The sequence below is a fragment of the Lolium rigidum genome, chromosome 1 (genome assembly GCF_022539505.1).
Source record: "Lolium rigidum isolate FL_2022 chromosome 1, APGP_CSIRO_Lrig_0.1, whole genome shotgun sequence".
Classification (NCBI taxonomy): domain Eukaryota; kingdom Viridiplantae; phylum Streptophyta; class Magnoliopsida; order Poales; family Poaceae; genus Lolium; species Lolium rigidum.
Genome location: NC_061508.1, coordinates 12,212,552 through 12,233,495, shown reverse-complemented (window position 1 = coordinate 12,233,495; position 20,944 = coordinate 12,212,552). Strand labels below are relative to the sequence as shown.

The 20,944-nt window shown below is 45.3% G+C and overlaps 1 protein-coding gene across 1 annotated transcript; it reads right to left on the bottom strand.

Annotated features, from left to right (window-relative positions):
• Nucleotides 1-5,872: 5,872 nt before the first annotated feature.
• LOC124704073 (carotenoid cleavage dioxygenase 8 homolog B, chloroplastic-like) lies at nucleotides 5,873-12,538 on the bottom strand. The gene is made up of 5 exons (XM_047236318.1): nucleotides 12,323-12,538; nucleotides 6,945-7,688; nucleotides 6,526-6,719; nucleotides 6,135-6,427; nucleotides 5,873-6,027 (listed from the first exon to the last, which is right to left on the bottom strand). The coding sequence occupies exons 1-5, from the start codon at nucleotides 12,536-12,538 to the stop codon at nucleotides 5,873-5,875; spliced, it is 1,602 nt and encodes a 533-aa protein (XP_047092274.1).
• Between the last annotated feature and the right edge of the window lie 8,406 nt (nucleotides 12,539-20,944).

Genomic DNA, 20,944 nt, shown 5'->3' with positions numbered 1-20,944 from the left:
GCTGTTTCCCGGCCCGGTTAACGACTGGACGTCCAGATCAATCTTGGCAGTAGCAGCCCTTTTATGTTGGGCAGGCCAGGACGGGAGTCTAACACGGTAAAACTGAAGAAACAGCCTAGATTGGAGCAGCGAGAAGATCTGGAGCGCTCCATGGGTAGATCTGACGGTCCAGGACGTTAAAACGCTGTGGTGGCTCCTAGGTAGTTTCATCTTACTGTTAACTAATTAGAGCATCTTCACCGGCAAGCCCAATTACTTTATTTGGGGGCCGGCTACATGATAGGCTCCCACCCGTAACCCCTAAACCGTGTCTGCACTTTTAGTAGCCCAATATAATATTCGACGTGCCCATACCGACCCCTACCTCAAGGACCTGGTTGGGAGCATCGGCACTGCAAGCCATGTTAGATTTCGCCCACAGGACCCGCTTGGGAACCATTACCCACACCTCTTACTTTTCCGATCTCGTCTCCGCCCGTAGAATCTCCATCGTCACCGATACAACCGCCTACCAGTACTTGCCTCCCAACCACCTAACCCCTAAATCACCACCACCATCTCCAACCAACGATCACCCTGGTTTAGCCGGAACAACCACTATTTCCGCCATGCTCCAGAGCAATCCGTTAGTGCCGCCGTGCCCCCCCCCCCCACCTTCTCCAGGTGCCACCACACGCCATCGGCTCCTCTTGTGTGATGTTACATGTCCTCTTCAACATCAAATCACCATTGATGTTTGCTCGCCTCACCGACAAGGTGTTCGGCATTTTGCCCCAATAGAAAGAAATGTCGAGATGATGATGGAGTTGTTAATGAAAGAGGAGGTTGAGGTCACCGCTGACTAAGAACATCGGTTGATGATCTTGGCCACCTCTCTTTTTCTCCAAATGTAGCTTACTGCCGTTTGTGATGCCCCAAAACTGATACTATGCAAATTCTAGCGGTCCCGCCATAATCCAAACAATATTCATTCGGAGACGCCCACCACTACTAGGAAAAGGCATGTAGCCGCAAACAATATTGCCGGCGAACCAAAAACGGTGCCCATTGGTGCTAAATATTACCGGCGCACCATGTTTCGACCGCGCCGGTGATGACCCAATACCATCAGCGCTGAAATGTTTTAGTGCGTCGGGGATAAGGGTGAACCAGGTAAGGGCCAAACTGAAAATCGAAGCCCCCCTTACCGCCAGCACACCACCATGTTTGTGCGCCGGTGGGTTTTTCCCTTCCCACCCCCCCCCCAGCCCCGTGGACCGCCTTTTCAGTTTTGGAAAAAATAAAAGGAAATTCAGAAAATTAAATCCTTTTAAATGGCCATGTATTATGTCATATAGTTTTAGTGAAAATTGAAAAACATGAATTTCGATATATTATGCAAAATAGCGTCTTTTTTCGGTAAAATGGGATTTCTGGTTGCATACGACCTCATGAAAAAAACACTATATCAAAAAGTATCTACGCGAAATTTCCTATCCGGATTCAACGACCTAAGGTCGATTGGACAAAAAATGGATTCGTCAAATTCTAAACAGAAACAAGAATTTTTTGAGCTTTTAGATTTTGATTAAAAAAAATACCCTCGGCGCACCGCTGTATTAGGTGCGCCAGCGGTAACCTAGATGCAAAGCCGGCTCTCCTGCCTCTTCTCCTTACTCACTTTTCCCCCTTCTCCTCTTTCACTCCTCCTCTTTTCCTTGTAATTCTCACCGATGGCCTCCTCCTACTCCGGTGACCTCCTCCTCCACCTCCACCTCCACCTCCGGTCTTCTCGTTCTCCTCCTCCTCCACCTCCGCCCTTCTCCTCCCCTTCCTCATCCTAAACCACCACCTCCGGCCTCCTCCTCATCCTCATCCTCCTCCTAAACCACCACCTCCGGCCTCCTCCTCCTCCTCCTCCTACTCCTCCTACTACACCGGCGCGGCAACAACAACAAGGCGGCGCACGACCACTATTTTCGACGTTGGTAAATACTTCTAGACGAAAAAAGGGTTGAGGCAAGGTGATCCCCTCTCCCCAATGCTTTAACATTTTGGCGGATATGCTTGCAATTATAATCGAGTGCGCCAAGATCGATTGCCAAATTGAAGGTGTGGTACCCCACTTAGTTGATGGGGGCTTGTCTATCCTTCAATATGCCAATGATACAATTCTATTTATGGATCATGATTCGGCAAAGGCATAGAATCTAAAGTATAATTCTTTCATCATTCGAGCAGTTGTCAGGTCTTAAGATTAACTTCCATAAATGTGAATTGTTTTGTTTTAGCGATGCCGTGGATAACGCCAACCTTTATGCCGAGTTATTCGGATGTGGGCTTGGTTCTTTTCCAATTAGCTATCTTGATATTCCGATTCATCATCAGAGACTAACACTAGCTGAATGGAAAATAGTCGAAGAACGACTTCAAAAACGTCTTAGTAGTTGGAAATGAAAGCTACTATCCCTTGGGGGAAGATTCGTTCTCATAAATTCAGTACTCACAAATATTCACAAATATGGTATTGTATATGATTTATTTCTTTCAGTTACCCAAAGGAGTCTTGCATCGATTGGATTACTTTCGATCAAGATTCTTTTGGCAAGGGGATACTGAAAAAAAGAAATACCGGTTGACAAAATGGAGTGTTGTAAGCCGTCCAAAAGATCAAGGTGCACTTGGTGCTCATGATCTTGAAGTTAAAACAGGGCCTTGCTAGGAAAATAGCTGACTAGGTTATTAACGGAGGATGGTGTATGGCAATAACTACTGGGGAAAAAGTATGTAGGCTCAAAAGCGATCTCCTAGGTTATTTGGAAACCAGGTGACTCGCATTTCTGGGCTGGCATTATGGAAACAAAAAAGCATTTTTTCCCATGTGGTTCCTTCTCCATTGGAAACAGCCACTCTTCATGAACAGTATCCAACCTTGTAGAATATTGTTCGTTACAAGGGGAACAACCGACATAAGGTGATGGGATCTTCTCCCCCCTCGGTAACGTTCAGACGTGACCTTATTGGCCCGAGACTTGACACTTGGAACGAACTGCTTCAGCGGTTAGATTCAATACAGTGGCTCCGTGGACCGATGAATTTCGGTGGAGTCTTACCAAGAATGGTGTATTCTCAGTAGGATCCATGTACAAAGCTCTTTGCATTCCTACTCAACCGGTCGTAAATAATAAATCCATCTGGAAGATGAAGATACCTATGAAAACAAAGGTCTTTGCATGGTATCTTCATCGAGGTGTGATTTTTACTAAAGATAACCTTGCAAAACGTAACTGGCAGGATTGTAAGAAATATGTGTTCTGTCACAAAGAAGAGACAATATAACACCTTTTATTCAATTGCCAGTCTATATCGTTAATCATTCAAATAGGTTCTACCCTATACCCACCCCGTAGTATTGCTAATGTTTTCGGCAATTCGCTAAATGGGGTGGATTCTAGGTAAAATGATTATCCGAGTGGGAGCAATTGCAGTTGTATGGTCGATGTGGCTGTGTAAAAATGTCAAGGTTTTTAATGACAAAAATTCTTCTATTATGCAGGTTATTTACCGGTGTACAGCTATGCTCCGTTCATGGTCGCCGTTTCAACGCTTCGAGGACCGAGATCTATTTATGGAGGTGTCTACACGGTTGGAGAATACGATCAATGAGTTTATTTCCTAACATAGGTGGCTGCATAGCCGTAGGATAGAAGCCAATGTAGTTGTGGACTAGTTGGCTTTTTTTTTCTTTTTGTTTCTTTGTGTACTCCTTTTGGTTGAATACTGGATTCTTAAATGACTGTGTGCATCTTAGCTATGCAGAGGCTGGGTGTAATGCTTAAAACTTTGAGTAATAAAGCGTCTTTTATCAAAAAAAATTATGTGGAACTATTGTATGATTGGTTGTAGATTGCTTAATCTACAACTTCGGGCTCTAAGAGGAGAGATGCTGCTCGAAGAACACATCTCAGCCCAAAAATATATCGATCAATGCTTCCCTAACATCCGCACTCCTCCCCGACAGATCCCACACACCTTCTGTCGGGCCGGTCTCCTGCGTGCCTCTTGCTGCCATCCCGGTCTCCTAAGATCCACCTCCATGACGACGTCTGTAGGTCATGATCTTCAGGGAAAGCTTACGCTCCCGATGTGCCCCTACCCTCTCTAGTGTCTGCGTCGATGTTATTTTTTTGATAAATGGATCTTTCTTAATTCAAGTGTTTAAACAATACATTCGGCCTCTGCATAGCTAAGATGCATACAGCCGTTTAAGAACAGTGCAAACGGCATAAAATATTAAAAACAGATAGTAGAAGACTAGGCCGACAGCTTTGCCATAGGCGCCGCAATCCTACGTGGTGTCAAAAACAAGTTTTAATATTTCATATGGTGGAACTTTTATTTCATGGAAGTATACACAAGTGATTATCGTAGCAACTTCTTCTAACCACTACGAAATGATTGCAGTATACAAAGCTTCACAAGTTTATGTATGGATTTGAAACATGATTAATCATATTCAAACATCTTGTGGTATTAGTAATACATTAACATCACAAACTACTATCAATGAAGATGATGATGCTTGTGTAGCTCGAGGGGAGTAATATCATGAAACAGCCCGAAAATTGTTATTTCCTCATGAATTACAAAAGGGAATGGAGAAATTGATATTTTACAAATAAAATAATGTGACAATCTTGCAGATCCGTTCACAAAGTTTGTACCAACAGATGCATTCAAAAAATGCATTCATGGAATTCTTTGGAGGTAACTACTAAATTTGTAAAGTTGAGGGGATACAATTCCTAGAACTATGAATAATTAATTATCATCTGATAATAAAATGTTGTATTTTCTTAAGAGCTTCCAAGTGATTTCTCATATAGGTTAATGAGACAATTTCAATATTACCAACATTATATAAAATTGTTATATATCCCTCATATTTCACACAGCTTTTGTTATGAAGAAACAACCAAGACTATGGAGACCATATAAAGGCTTTTCCATTTGTTAAGATTATACGAAGAATTTCAAGATTATGAATTCTAGAAAAGATAGCATTATCTATGAGGGAATGCTATGAATTTGCATACAGTAAATGGGTAGCTTTATTATTACTCCTGAACCTAAACCCTGAATGGTATGCTAAATATGAGTAGCAGTTGGGATTAGCTGTTGGAGTTTGTGTTGTCCAAACGTTGTGTACATCAAAACAATGTCATGATGTCAACGGGCGCAATCATTGTAAACCACCTCTACAAGCTACTCATCAACCAAGTATTAATACCTTTTTCGATAAGGAGTATATATTAATATAAAAAGATACCAAAAAACAAAGAAGAATTATATAAAAGGAAGTATTAATACCTAAATCGTTCGTGAATAAACTACACTTGGTTCCTCCCAATCTCCCAGTTCTCATACATGGAAGGGGGATACCACTATATCGGAGTTGATGCAGGTGAGCTTAGATCCCGGCCAAAGTGATATTTTGAGTAATTATCCCACTAGTAAATAATGCCAGGACAGGGAGATATAGAAGACTGTCTCCATGACATGTTAACTTATAAGTCCAGTCCTTAAGAAAATACATACACAAACAAAAAATCTTGTTATTTTGGAAGCACATAGAAACACAGAACAACACTATATATATGAGAACTGCCGGATAACTACATTAAGGGGGGGACACCAAAGCAAAACCCATTTCCACTTCCACGTATACGACGACATCTCACATCTGTCTATAGATCGGTACATGTCTACCATTTTCTTCCCATTTTTTGTTTTTTTACAGAAACATACTACTAGGAAACTACACAAACATCCACGTATGCGAGTGCCGACTACGCAAGAAGCATATATATGCAAGCCCGTGATTCCCGATTGATTATGTCACTTTGCCCCTGGGCACCCAGCAGCAGTGCAAGCCGTAGGGCAGCCCGTAGGGGAACTTGGCCCGTGCGACCTCCTGGAACGTCTTGGCGTCCAGCACCAGCGCGTAGCCCGACCCGTCCTTGGCGCTCACCATCGATATCGCCACGCCTGCATCACCCATCCGCAATCTAAGTCAGATACTACGATCCCAACAAAATGATAATAGCTAGCGAGGAGCGCCGTGGTTGATAAGAAACAAATTAAAGGGAACTGACCGTCGTCTTCCTCGACGGCGCCGGGGCGCGCCACGAAGTAGGGCTCTGAGGGCACGGCGCCCTCCTCGTACCAGTTCTTAGCCGTCTTCTCCACAAGGTCGAGCTTCGTAAGCGTATTGGGGAAGTTGCACGGCCGATGCGCGCCGCATGCGTAGGCGTAGCGGTACTCCTTACCGCGGCGGTCAGGGTTGATGCTGCACATGTCCATCCCACGGCCATGCTCCTCCGGGTCCAGCGCCGCCTCCAGCTCCCCCGTAGGGCTGCCGTCCAGCGGTATCCTGAACCTGCCAACCCTGCACGCATGAATGTACAGTATTACTTGTAAGTCCGACTCCGACGGGCCGTGCTGTTATATTGCTACAACGTATGTATAGTCGTAGTGCATCTATACCTCGCGTCGGTGAGGACGTCCTCGCCGGAGAAGGCACGGAGATTGTTGAGCCGAAGGTCATCCAGGATTGAGGTGTTGGAGTTGTGCTCGCAGCAGTCGGCGATGATCGCCGTCACCCGCCCCTCCTCGTCTTTCTCCTCGTACGCGTTGATGAAGTGGAAGGTGATGAACGACGGCACCTCCACGCTCGCCACCTTGGAACGCAAGAAAATAAATCAGGGTCTCCATCCATCCAATGTGTGCGGACTAATGCATGGTGCTACCTAGCTCCACTATAAGTTAAGTGACGCAACTCCAATTCTAGACAAGAGCTATCGCTTGATAACTTACTACCTCCGTTCTAAAATATAAACCACTTGAACGTATTTTACGTAGAACGGAGGTAATACAAAAGAAGGAATACAAAACAAGAAACTTACGATGTTGCCGCTGGCCTTGCACATGACGTGCATGTAGCTCCCGGACTTTGGGTGCCACTTGAACTTGTACAGCGGCGTGGGCTCGGCGCGGAGGAGGTTCTCGGCGCAGTACCGCAGCGGCATCTCCGGCACGACCACGTAGTTGTCGGTGACGGGGAAGGAGTGCACCCACCCGGGCGCCGGCCCGCCGCGGCAGTCCACCCTGCCCACAAACTTCCTCTCGTTGCTCCCGGCGTCCATTCTCGCCACCACGTAGCCTGGCCGGATCAGGTCCGGGATCAGCGTCCAGAACTCGGTGTCCGTCACGATGGGGTGCGCCGAGTGGATCAGCCCACCCAGCTTGTCCTCGTACTCGAACTTGCCCACCGTGTCCAGCGTGTCGGGGTCGACGACGATGGAGCCCTTCACCGTCTCCGTCAGGCACAGCACGCGGCCGTCGCCGAGCCTCACGACGCCCGTGTTGGCGTTGTCGGTGAGGGAGGAGCCCGAGAAGAGCGTCGCGACCTGCCCGACGAAGGACGCGAAGCTGTCCACCTTAGGCACCTCCGAGAACTCGCGGTAGCACACCTTGCCGTGCTCGCTCGCCGCCTTGTAGGCTTCAGACTCCACCTGTCGGTGCGCGCCCACGGCGTGGCCTTCATGGAACGAGACGCGCACCAGCGTTGCGTAGCCATCGAACAGGTGCCGGAAACCGTACTCCCCGACATCCCATAGGCCCGGACCGTTACGCAGGTATGTGCCATCCTGCAACCACAAATTAACTTGCCTTAGTACAATTGTGGCTCTAATAACAAAGGATCCTCAAATTAATTTAGGGTTAGCCACGACTCGCCAAATATAAATCAATAAATAGTATTATAACCATAACCAAACAAGTATGGGTCTCTCTATTTTTGCCAATGACTTGTATTACTCAAAACTTCAGGACTTACAAGACGTTTTTGAAAGTTCCAGCTAAGCATCTAGACCAGAGGCTAGCCAAACTGCAATTCTAGAACTAGTCCTAGGACTCAGTATTAGGTTAGAGCTCGGTAGACGTCTCCTTCTTCTCCGGCGCCGGTGTGCCCCCGCCTCCACCGTCGGCCGAACCGCCGGCCTGCCCCGTGTGTCCGTGCCTGCCCCGTGTGTCCGTCGTGCTGCCGCGACGCCTCCCACCACGCCACCCCGCACCATGAAAGCTCCTTCTCCGCCGGTCCACCACTGGCATGGCCATCACTCTAAGCCCCCTCCCCCTTCTTCTACGGCGCTGGCACCCTGCACCCGCACCCCAAACCCTAAGATCAATCCTCCGCATCGCCGTTTCCGCTGCAGCCAGCCGCGTCGTCACTGGCTCTGGCTCGACGGACGTTCCCTCGCCACCTCCCTCCTCCTGCTCGGTGTGTGCAAGGTAGAAGACGACCGCACGAATCTTGGAGTGATTCAACGGCTGCAGATTCTACTGAGCTCTAAGGTAAATCTTAGTTTACTAAGAATTATCAAAACCGAACAAGTATTACTAGTTTCCTCCGAGCTTCTCGCACCTCTCGAACAATAAATATGCAGTTTCATAACCAACTATATATGTACATTGCTATAGGCGCCGCCCACCAACGTACGTGCTGCCTCCGTTATCACGCCTCTCGACATTCCTCCAATGCGCTTGTCGGTGATGGTAATGACGATGCTTTAGAGGGGAACCCAGCGCTAGCTACGCGGACTGAGCCACTGGTATGAGGCATGACTACCATGGCTGAGAACTCAGTCCCAGACACAACGGCGTTGTTGTCGGCATTGACCCGAGGTGCTGCCAGGGCACGACATTTCTGTTGCTGGTGCTTGACGGTGTTGCTGCAAGCCGACGTGATGTCCTCCTATAACTTGTCGTTAGCGCCATGACTGGCCTGCGTTCTCGCGCCGCTGGGACCTCACATCTATATGTCCCGCTCCTCGGTGTTGTCCTTAACTTCTCCTCTCAACGATCTTCTCCACCGGACTCATGGAATGCACATTCCTCTGCACTCCCGCATGCACACAACCGCTTAGTCCCGCCACCCCATGGCTTCTGCTCTGTGAGCCCCTTATGTCGTGCTCCGCCTTTTGGTGCAGCGCCGCCTCCTGCTCAACTGCTTTGCCTCCAACACTACTATGCCCGCTTCTGTCTATGTGAATGTGCGGCATTTTGGAAAATTTTCCATCTCTGTACATGGCATAGATGGGATTCCAGATGGGCCAGAAGGATTTTCAGCTCCCTCCTGCTCAACTGCTTTGCCTCCAACACTAATTTTCCCGCTTTCAGAGTATGCGAATGTGCGGGGTTTTAGAATTTTTTCCATCTCCGTACCCAGCATCGATGGGATTCCAGATGGGCCAGAAGGATTTTGGGGCCCTCCTGCTCAGCTGGTTTGGCTCCAACACTAATTTGCCCGCTTCTGAATATGCGATTGTGCTGGTTTTTGGAAAATTTTCTAACCCTAACCCTAAACCATAAAGCCGAGTACAAAGATCTTGGTCGAGCTAGAGGAAGCCGTCGCCGAGGAGATTGCTGAGAGGTCTGCGTTGAGCTGTTCCCGGTCAGGGCTGGCCATGGAGATGGCTATGGATGCTAGGGGAGATATCATGGACGAGGGTGTCACTACGTCGTGGTCTTTGAGGAGCGGGGTTGCGCAGTAGGCGGCCACACTGTGTACATAGAAATGATAGAATACGTTGGCGTTGGTGAATTTAGGTGCGTTGACCGGCGGGAGGTGGAGGTCCACTCGGCGGAGAAGAGTGGCTTGCCACCTCTAGGTGGACTCGGTGGAGGAGACTGCGGGGTAGCAGGAGACAATGGAGACAGTGGGTGGCGGCTGAATGGGGCAGGTGGCTTATGCCAGCGCTCTGGAGGACCATGATGTGCCCAAGAAACTACGCTGATCCTGTTTTTTTTTTCATCCAGTAAAAAAGCTAATCGAACTAAACTACGACATTTATATAGATCGGAGGGGGTACTATCTTTTTGGTGAAAAAACTAAAGCATGTTGTTTGTATTTGTCTAGTGAATAATCAGTAAACTAGAAGGGGTGGAGAACGATGATGTTCAGACAATTCTCCAAATTTGGAAATACGACCGCTATTTCGACATATTTGTGTTAGTTAGACGTATAAAAAATCTCATGAAATTTGATTTCCCTGTTCTTAGAATCTAGTTAGGTTGTACAAATCAACATCTAAAGTTAAAGGAATTATATTTAACAAATAACCTCTTCTAGAAATCATATTCTCGGTCGTCTAAGCTTGATCGAACTGCCCATCTTCTGCCATCTAACTGTAGCTATCGCTGATCAACCTCATCACAGCGTTACCGGACTCTCGTTGTCTGACTCGTCTAACCTACACGAGCTCCTCAATGTACGAGGTGATTTGCTATTTCCGGTCCTCTCGGCCTCTTCAGTCTTCGGCCAGGGACTACCATCGCCGTCCCTCTCCACCTCGTTGACCGAGAGTTCATCTGCGTCTTGGCCAGGAGCACCCTCCTTGCTGGCCAAGGAATTAACTTCACCCGTCATGTTGATGGCCACATGGAGGTGGAGTGGTTTAAACTAACTGATTCACTTCTTTTTTGAGGGGCTAATTCACTTTTTTTTTACATAAGATGATTATGTGTTTTATGCCGTATATAGTATAGAAAGGGTCTGCGTCAAGTACGGTCCCTTGGGCTAAGGGGGTCGTTGTGCTGAAAGAACATTTTAAAATAACTCAATACGTATGTGCGTGCGTCATATTAGGACGTGGCAGCTTACATCTTCAGCTTGACCGTACCGTACCTAGTTTCAAATACTAGAGTTTCTCAAAATACCTTATTTTCAAATACTTTGATGAGTTTGGTTGTGACTAAAAACTGCATTATTAATACTTCACATTGGGCCTCAAAACGTGCTATTTTTGAAGTATTGAAAAAACAACTCTAGACCTCTTTTGGGAAACTAAACTGTTGCCAGGGGATGCATGAAATAGTATGGTTTTGTAATACTTCAGTTTTGAAAATACTTTGTTGCCAAACTAAGCCTTATGTTTTTATTTTTTCTAAATAGTATTATTTAATTAATTTATTAAATGCTTATACCACATGTAAAATAATTAAAATGAATGTCAAAACAAGGGCCTCCAATAAAATGGAAAGTTATACTACCTCTGTCCTATGAAATTTGTCTTAATTTTATTTAAATTTGGGTGTATCTACATATCATATGGTGACTTTTCTCTAAAAATATCATATGGTGACTAAATACGGCCAAATTTTCAAAAATCCAAGACAATTTTTGCGGGACGGAGGGAATACTAAGGTCCCAAAAAGTAAATGTTTCCATCGTCTGAATTATTGTGATAGCTTGATTTAAAATTAGTTCCTAAATTAATGATAGATTATTAATTACGTCCATAGTTTTTCATTACTTTCTTCGTTTTTATTTACTTTGTGTTTTAGATTTTGCTTAAGTCCAACTTTATAAAATTTTACCAAAAACATAGAAAAAAGAATAAACAATCGTAATACGAAAGGCATATAATATATTACATGAAAATATTGTTTAACACGATTCTACTATTCTAGATTTTACATTGTAGATATTGATATTTTCCCTAAATGTGTGCAACATTGATTTAGGAATATACACCATAGTAATAGCTAATAAGCCACCAACTAATGATGTTGCCCTCGCATTTGCGAGGTCCACCGCGCTAGTTTGATCAAAATGGCACGCACGCCACAATCGAACGGCTGTGCAGGCGGTGGATCCGAGCACGGGATCCTCCGTAGGATCGACGCCTAGTGCTTGGCTTCGTTGTTTGCCGTTTTGCCTTTCTTTTACGCTCTTGTACGTATCAAGAGTCTTCGTGTCTGGTGAGGTTTTTCTGGATTATCTTAGTTAACAATACGAGGCACTATATTTGCCTTGGTTCCGGGCAAATAAACTATAGATGTGCTTGAAGCGTTTGTCATTATATGATGATTTTCTCATCTCTTCCTCCCTGCATCAATCTCAGCGTCTGAATTACACTGTTGTTAGCACCGAGTAAGAAGCAGTTTCCGAAAGAATAAAAGAGAGAGTAATAAAAATTAATTTTGCTCGTTAAAGAGCTTTGGAGTATGTCAATATATTCGTACTTGTTATATCCCAGAAAAAGATGCTTATTTGTTCCGGGCCACAGCTTGATGGAAGTAGCTAGTTGCGTTCGAGGAAACAATAATGTGGTTAGATCCTCCGCAATAGTGAGTTATTAGTGAATTTGATTGCGGTTAGCACGTCAGCTCATCAAGAAATAATAACCCTCGAGGAAGCGGGACGACAGAAAACAAAGGGCGGAAAGAAAGACATGTGCATGTAATTACAAGACATAGTGTAGTGAATAGGATCACCCACCAGCCAGAGCGGAAGCTTTCCCTCCACTTGCAGTGCCCCCTCCCACCTCTCGTGCTGGACGCTCTTCCAAGCCACGAGCTGGTTGGCATCGCGTTGGAGTCCAGGACGTGGCGGGGCACTGACGACCGGGGCTACGACCGGTCCCGGAGACGCTAGAGGCTGCGCCGCCGCCCGCTTGCCCCTGTCGTTCTGACCGCTGGCTCGACGGCCGGACATCGCCGCGAAGGTTTGGAGCGAGGACGCCACGGTGGGAAACATCTCGCGCAGTGGTCTAGCTAGGAAACCGATCGATGTTGAGGACGGTGTATGGAGGAAGAGGTTTGGAGTGGGATCGATGACCATTTGGCACCCTTGCTGGGTCTTTATATAGCTAGATAGAGGCAAGCCATGAATGCGACTGCTTCTAGTTGCTAGCGAATCAGCAACTCGATCGGCATCTCGCCTGCTCGACATTCCTCGGATCAAAACGCCGCGCGCCCTTGTCTCGACCCGTTTGTTACCTAGTGCGTTGAATCTGTTGGTTTGCTTCGGTCGTGAGCATAACTAGTGCCTGCCTGGTCCGTACTACCACCCCGCTTCCTTGGAGACTTTGCAGGTGTCGCGCGCGGTCCGTCAGGGCTGCGGAAAAGGTAGACGCTGGCTTCTAGCGATGACAGGATTTTGGCCAATCAAGCAAGGAAAAAATATACATCACGCGCCTTGTCCGGATTTTCTATACACCGATCATGTCCGTGCCTACCAGGCACCCCCCCCCCCACCGGCCCCTGGTCGGGTATGGGCTAGCCCATTTTAGAAATATTTAATTTAAAATTGGTTAAATTTGAAAATATTCAAATTTAAAAATTGTCTCTATTCGAAAATTGCTCATATTGGAAAATTGTTTAATTTTTCAAAAAACTATTCAATCTCAAAAAATATTTAGATTCTAAAAATGTGCACATTTAAAAAAAAGGTCAACTTTGAAAATGTTCCAATTTAAAAAATGCTCAAACTAAAAATGTTCAAATTTGAAAAAATTTCAAAATTAGAAATCTTCATATTTTTAAAATTGTACAAACTTTTAAAAAAATTCACATTGTGAAAAATGTTCATTTGTTTTGAAAATAATCAAATTTTGAGAAGCAAAAAAAGAAACAGAAAAACAAAAACGAAAAAAAGGCAACTTGTTTCGTTGGGCCGCGGCCCAACTTATCGTGGCAGGGCACTGTCGGGTGTGCAGCACACCGGAACTACCGCCGATCCCTATTCTCCGCTCATTGCGGGAGGGATCTGGCTCGCCGTATACCCCTCGCCTACGGGCCTGGCCTAGGAACGGTTCCCTTGCGTACCTAGCGACAGAGAGTTCCGTAACTTCTATTCGTTCTACCCTTTTTCGGATTTTTTTAGGTTTTGCTGGTTTTACCCCTTTGGTTTCTGGTTTTGACGGTCAGTTTTTAAAACTTTTAAAATTTTCAACTTCTTTGATTTTTGAACTTTTTTCAAGTCTATACTAGTTCAGATCTGAACTGTTTTCAAATTTGAACATTTTTAAATATGAACATTTTTTAATCTGAACAAATTTTATGTTTGAACAATTTTTAGGTTTGAACAATTTCAGATTTGAACTTTTTCGAATTTGAACAATTCTACATTAAACATTTTTCGAATTTGCCAATTTTTGAATTCGATAATTCTTGATTTGAACAATTTTTATCAGGATATTTTTCAAGTTCCAACATGTTTCATATTGAAGTTTTTCGAATTTGAATAATTTTTAAATTTCAACATTTGTAAAATCTGAAGGAAAGAAGAAAAAAACGAGATACTTTACGTGCGTGAAAGAGTGCGTAACAGAGGTTGTGACAATAACTTGGGTATGTGGACGTGCCATGGGCCGAGCCCATCTTAAGTCAGGAGACGTGATTCTTTAAGCCGGCGTGAGCACAGTCATCGCTTAAAGCGTTGTATAGGGGCTCCCGCAACTGCTGCGGGGGGTGCTTTACACCGACCTGCTCGGTGGGAAGCGACGAACCGCACACCCCCGGTCGTTATTGGGCCCGGCCCATGACCGCGGTTTCAGATCTGAACAGTTTTTTTTTTTAGATTTGAACAAATTTTAAATTGGAACAAATTTTAAATTGCAAATCTATACCTAATAATAAAGGAGTTAAGGTTTCTGCCAAAATTTTCATCCAACAAATTTTAGGACCGTTTTGCCCTCCCACAAAATCGCATAGTACACAGAATGCCACAAAACCGTTTCGTTTAGTTCTTTTTCTTTTCTCTGCTGAACCCCCGAGCCTATCCTCCGTGCCCAAGCTCCGCGAGGGAGCGAGGAGACCGCGTCCGCCCCTCGCTCCGAGCCCGACCTGTTTTCCCCATCGTGATGCGCGGCCGCCGCATCCGCTGCTCTACATCGCGTGCGGCCGCTGCCTGTTTCCCCTGACGCGCCTGCTACGGTTCTTTCGTCCGCCTGCTCCAATCTCTTTCGCAGTGAAGAGGACGCACATGGCCGTCATGCCTACCTCCTCCAGCCCATCTCTCGCTCGAGGATCTCAAGCTCATCATTATAGCTGGCCGGGTCGTTGATGCTCACCTCCTGCCACAGCACGATCTCCTCCGCGGCTTGTCGAGGAGCAGCTCAGGATGGCGCTAGCTGGGTCGCCTTCTCCTAGAGGCGTAGCTCTTGAGGCTGCCATCCTCTGGCCGCGAGCCTCTGCAGGCGTTGAATTAACGAATCAGTAGTGGAATTAGTAATTCTTTGGCAGATCTGGGGAATTTGATATCGCTACTGATTTTTTTTCTTGGAGCCATCTCTCTCTCTCTTCATGCATCAGGGTCCAGATTCGTACATGGGCATGTATTGCTGCAAAATGTTTTCCGAGATTTCTTCAAGCAATTTAGTACAATAACTCATACCATTAGTTGTTACATTATGAAATGGTCAGTGCAAATTCTAAAATAATACATATGGCAATTATGTTCCAATTCAGAAATTAAGATCATTACTAATATGTTGCTTCATTTCATTTCTGCAAAATTATATTTTTTGGGACCGATTTACCTTTCCACAAAATCACATATAACGCACCCGTGCCACCGTTTTTCCGTCTGCCCCATCAAGTTCATCTCTACGCCCGGTCTTGTTTGTTGACCGACGCGACACCCCATTTTGGGCCCCTATTACAGCGCCGCCTGACCTCTCGCCACCTTCTCCCAACGCCTGAGACCTCACACTGTTCACCCTTTCGCCGCCGGGGCAAAGCGGCTGCTAGCTGGTTCATTTTATCCTCCCCTACCCCGTCGGGTGTCTCGCAATTCTTCAGGTAGGCTATCCCCAAACCCCCCGTTAGTACATGCTCAGGCGTGGGAGCACATCCGCAGGGATAGAGACGTCGAGGAGGACGTCGGAGAGACGCCGGGTAAAAGAGCAGCCGGTAGGGCAGTGCCCCAAACCCCCCGTTAGTACATGGTCAGGCATGGGAGCACATGGGATAGAGACGTCGAGGAGGACGTCGGAGAGATGCCGGGTAAAAGAGCAGCCGGTAGGGCAGTGGCGGCGCGATGTAGATCGGTGCATCCGCTGATGATTCCGATTCTCTTCCTACTTCTGAAACTGAAGAAGGTACACAAGAACAGCATGGAATTGTTTTCATGCATCTCTACCAGAAACCCGTGAAAATATTTGCTAAACTGCACCATGCTAATTCGACATTCATCAATTCGCAAAAAGAGAGTAGCAGTCTCTGTACTGATTGTACCTTAGTACTACAAACTCAGTGTTAGGAAAGGAACAAAGAGCCACGTTTTGTCCCTGTGGCCGGATTTTCCGGGAGGGGGGGGGGGGGGGGATTATCCGGCCCTTACTTAGGCCGGATTATCCGGCCCCCCGGAAGCCCCAACGACTAGATTTTGGAGAAGGGTATTTGTACCCCCCCCCCCCCCCTACTCTGTCGGGTGTCCCGCAATTCTTCAGGTAGGCTATCCCCAAACCCCCCGTTAGTACATGCTCAGGCATGGGAGCACATGGGATAGAGACGTCGAGGAGGACGTCGGAGAGATGCCGGGTAAAAGAGCAGCCGGTAGGGCAATGGCGGCGCGACCTATGGAGCATGGCGGCGAGGGTCGGGCGCGGCCAGGGCGGAGCAGGATACGTTAGATGTAGCGCTAGATCGATAGGTACGTCGACGAACAGCGGAGCGCGGGTCAGTGGAGTTGGCCGGAAGCAGAGCTAGCAGCGCCGGCGACGAGAAAGCACAACCCATGATCTTTCCTTGACGATCGGTAGGCATGGGCCTCAGTACGAGTCATTGTGGGCCGTTACTGGGTCAGCTCCGTACCAGTACGAGCTAGCTACGTGAAATATATGGCTTAATTAGTCCCACCTCGCTTTATTACACAGAAACTCTCCTGTTTATATACGCAGGTTCCTTGGATGTCAACAAGCTGATGAAGGACAGCAAGAGGGAAGCATCAGATATGCTAAGAGATGAAAGGAAGCAAAGAGTCGATCGGTGGGAGGACCTCGACGCAGCAGAGACCAGCTAGCTGCTAATGGGAATTGGGATGGGCTGCGTGCCAGAGTGGGGCTTGCCTGGTGGCCCCCTATGAGGGTGTGACTGAGGCCACGTTGTGCCTGCGCGCACGACCCATGAAGCATGCAAAATTCAACCTGAACGCTCCCGAATCTGGGTGTGATTGCCAGCTTATATACAACGAGCTCATCTCGAGCCTGTCCATCGCGGCCAGAGAGCGTCTCCGAACTCTCAAAAAGAACCTGGAAAAAAATAATCTCCCGAACTCTCGATGGGATTGCCGGCTGCCCCTCATTAGCAAATGCTTTATGTTTGGTTTTTGGGAGCAAACTTGGGAAGGTTTGAATCAAACATATGTTTACTTCCCTATTAAAAAACATACTACAATAGCATGCAACTTCGCATTGTGAGACATGCTTGATATCAGCCTCGTGATATCATCTTAATATATATGCTTGAGATTTAGTCCCTTTGTTTCATATTAAATATCGCACATTTATCAAGATTCACATGTACCGACGTACTTATGGAACAGAGATTGTGCTAGCAAATGTGAACTAAAAGCAGATTATTATTTTTACCTTTATGCGTGGATTTATGAACTTCGTTATTGGTAATATTTCTCGATGTTATTGTCAACAATTATTTTCAATTAAAGGGAGGTGCCCCCTCCTCCCACCCCTCCCCCTGCCCACACACACGCATCCAAATTAGTTTATGTTCCTATCTGCTTGTTGTTGTTGTTGTTGTTGTTTATTTACTATTGCATGAATCACTCTCATGTTTATGGGCACCCTAAAATTATATAATATTTAAAAAATATTTGCCTCTTCAAAATAAAAGAATGACCACAAGGTGATAAGCGGAAGTATGAACCAACTATAATTAGCAGAGATGGATGCTACTCAAACATTGAAAAACAATTTCTAGCACATAGAAAACAAATTCTTATCATGAAACTGTCCAAAATATTATGGATAAAACAAGATTTTAGACCGAGAGCCGGATTTCAATCACCCATGAAAATGGAATAACCCGGTGCAACGCACGGGCATATTTCCTAGTTAAATTTAAATGGAACAAATTTTGAAATTTATTTTTATATGAACAATTTCCGAATTTTTTTAAAAATTTAAACAATTTTTGAATTCAAACAATTTTTATATTTGAGAAATTTCGAATTTGAAAAAATCATATTAATTTTTTTGTATTTGAAGAATTTTTAAACTTGAACAATTTTCAAATTTGAACAATTTTTGTACTTGAACAATTTTCGCATTTGAACAATTTTTATACTTGAACAAATTTTGAATTTGAACAATTTTTGTACTTGAACAATTTTCGCATTTGAACAATTTTTGAATTTGAATTCTTTTCGAATATTTGAGATAGAAAATTTTACATTTAAATATATTTAAATTTAAAAAATTAAATCTTAAGGAAAGAAAAAGAAACGAAAAAGGAAAAGAAACAGAAAAAAAAGAAACAGAAAACATAAATAAAACAGAAAACAGAAAATAACACGAACTGGGCCGACCAGGCCGGCCCATACCGCGCGCGCGGGGGTGTGCGGCGCGCGGTAGCCACCGACCTGGTCGGCATATAGGATTTCCCAACTGCCGCACCGGTCGGCATACAGCAGCCCCCCGCCTTGTCTGGTAGCGGTGGTTTTCACAGGCTTCCTCGTCTGTCATCCAGGCCCAATTTCAATCTACCAGAAACCATGACCAGTCCGTTCGGTGGCCCAGTTTCAGTCGGCCTCGGCCTCAGCGACCCCCTAAACACACACCATGTCATATGGCAATTCATGGTCCGCATATTATTCTTGAGTTATATACATCTTTGGTACCACAACTTGCACTGAATGTGCAGTTTAGTACCACAACTTGCAAAACGAGCATCCGAAGTACCACAACTTGCACCGAGCAAGCAAATAGGTCCACGACCAATCAGGAGTGGCCATGTGGCATTGTGGATTTTGCAAAAAAAACATCCTTTATATTTTTCTCTCGCAAATGTGACCTTATTGCTTTTTACATGCGGATCCCATCTTTCAGAAAATAGAAAAAACTGAAACCAAAGTAGTGCTTGCTGGGATTCGAACTCGCTACATGAACCAGCCACAAAACAACTATTGCCACCGAACCAGACAACAATTTATGATCAGTTTTCGGACTTAATTGTATTATACGATTTCTGTACGGCGCATGCACCTCCAACTTGGCTTAAATACATGTGTAAAGGATATTCACGTCGTGGCGGTCGGTGGTGCCAGTCCGACAACACATCATGGCCATGGCGACGTTATCATGGCCGGTAGCGTCCGCAATTCACGCCTCATTCTTTGTTGTGCTCTTTGTGGCGAGGGGTTCCCTCATTGCTGTGGCATGTGCAGGGCCGGCTCTATGATTTGGAGGGCCCCAGGGCGAACTTTATAAATGGGCCCTATTTAGGCTGCGTGCATGCTAGATGGATCTAATTTTTTTCTTCTACCTTTTCCTATATGCACTCTGCTAAAAATAATGGGCCCCCATTTTGGTTGGGCCCCGGGCGGTTGCAGTTCTTGCCCTGGGCCAGAGCCGGCCCTGGGCATGTGGTAAGTGCAACACCCGCTTGTTCTTTGGCTCTCTACTGATTCATTACGATAACCGTTGACGCCATCGTGTGTGTCACCTACGATGCCGCCACGCTCAGCGAACGCAACAGATGTACGTTTAACAAGTCTTCACAATGCTATTCACGTGCTTGAAGAAGATATACTAGCTTAGTTTGTTAGAAGATAGAACGATGTGAATATCCTCTATACAGGTATTTAAGTCTATTTTGAGATGCTCGCGCCCGTCCAGTAATCTATAATAAAGAGAAGTCCGATAAGAATTAAAACAAGTGATGCTAGCTTGGTGGCAACCTTTCTCTTAAAGCTGCACCACATAGCGAGTTCGAATCTCATCAAGCGCTATTTTGTTTTCAAGTTTTCCTATGTTCTGACAGGTGGGACCCACATGTAGAAAAGAAACCAGGTTACATTTTGCGAGAGAAAAATATGAAGGGTGTCTTTTTGCAAAATCACAACGCCACATGTCCGCTCCTGATTGGTCGTGGACCTATTTGCTCGCTCGATGCAAGTTGTGGTACTCCATATACTCGTTTTACAAGTTGTGGTACTAAACTGCACATCCGGTGCAAGTTTAGGTACCAAAAATGTATATAACTCATTATCCTTTGGAGCCAGGCCCATTATCCCGTGGTTTTTCTTTCCGACTTTCCTCTTTCAGGTTTCTGGTTTCATTTCTTTCTTTCATCCGGTTTTCTGTTTTCCTTTTCTATTATTTATTTTCTTTTAAAAATAATTTAGTCTAAAAAATGAAATTGTTTAGATTATACAATAAAAAATCATGAAAATTTAAATTTTAGAATTTAAATTTCAATATGTTTTGAATTTTAAAAAAATTCTTCAAATTTTGAAAAATATCAAAAATGTTAACATTTGTTCAATATGTTCAGCTGTAAATTGTTCCAATTTTAATATATTTTTTTATTTTAAAAAGGCAAAAGGAATAGAAAATAAACAAAAAAGAAAGTGAAATAACAAAGAGAAAATAGAAAAGTAAAGAAAGTGCGGGCCGGCCCAACAGAGCAACCTAGGGTGTGCGGTGCAAGGTTCTAGCAGCACTACTCGTTAGAGTGGAACCGAAACTCTCGCCACTCCTCGTGTTTCTAGCTATCAGCCATCGCACGTAGCAACCGCCTCGACCTTCCCTCGTGGCGGTGTTGGCTCATGCTACTAACACCAACCCAATCCTCTGATGATGTGTGCCTCTCTGACTCTCTCAGATATGAAGTCTGGAGCTTCGCCACCTCCTTCCTTTGATCCCATAGTAGGACGCTCGTTCCGTTTAGACACAACCGATGCCGACATCCGTCGTCCGTCTTCACTAGTAGACTTGCATTTTCTTAATGTAAGTGATGTCCACTTTGTGCCCTTCTCTCTCAATCCACCGCTAGACACATACCTAGGGTTTTAGATCAGTTTTTCGACCTATGGGTCTTGAATAAAGTGCGGGATAGCGGCTCCTAGCTTGACTGGAACGAGTAGATGAAGCTTGTA

What these genes read in the sequence shown, in the direction of transcription:
- LOC124704073 (XM_047236318.1), bottom strand. Translation starts at nt 12,538, where the DNA reads ATGTCCGGCCGTCGAGCCAGCGGTCAGAACGACAGGGGCAAGCGGGCG. An exon ending in GCAAGGCCAGCGGCAACATC is followed by an intron (nt 6,720 to 6,944) that starts GTAAGTTTCTTG and finishes TTGCGTTCCAAG; the next exon opens with GTGGCGAGCGTGGAGGTGCC. An exon ending in GACGTCCTCACCGACGCGAG is followed by an intron (nt 6,428 to 6,525) that starts GTATAGATGCAC and finishes TCATGCGTGCAG; the next exon opens with GGTTGGCAGGTTCAGGATAC.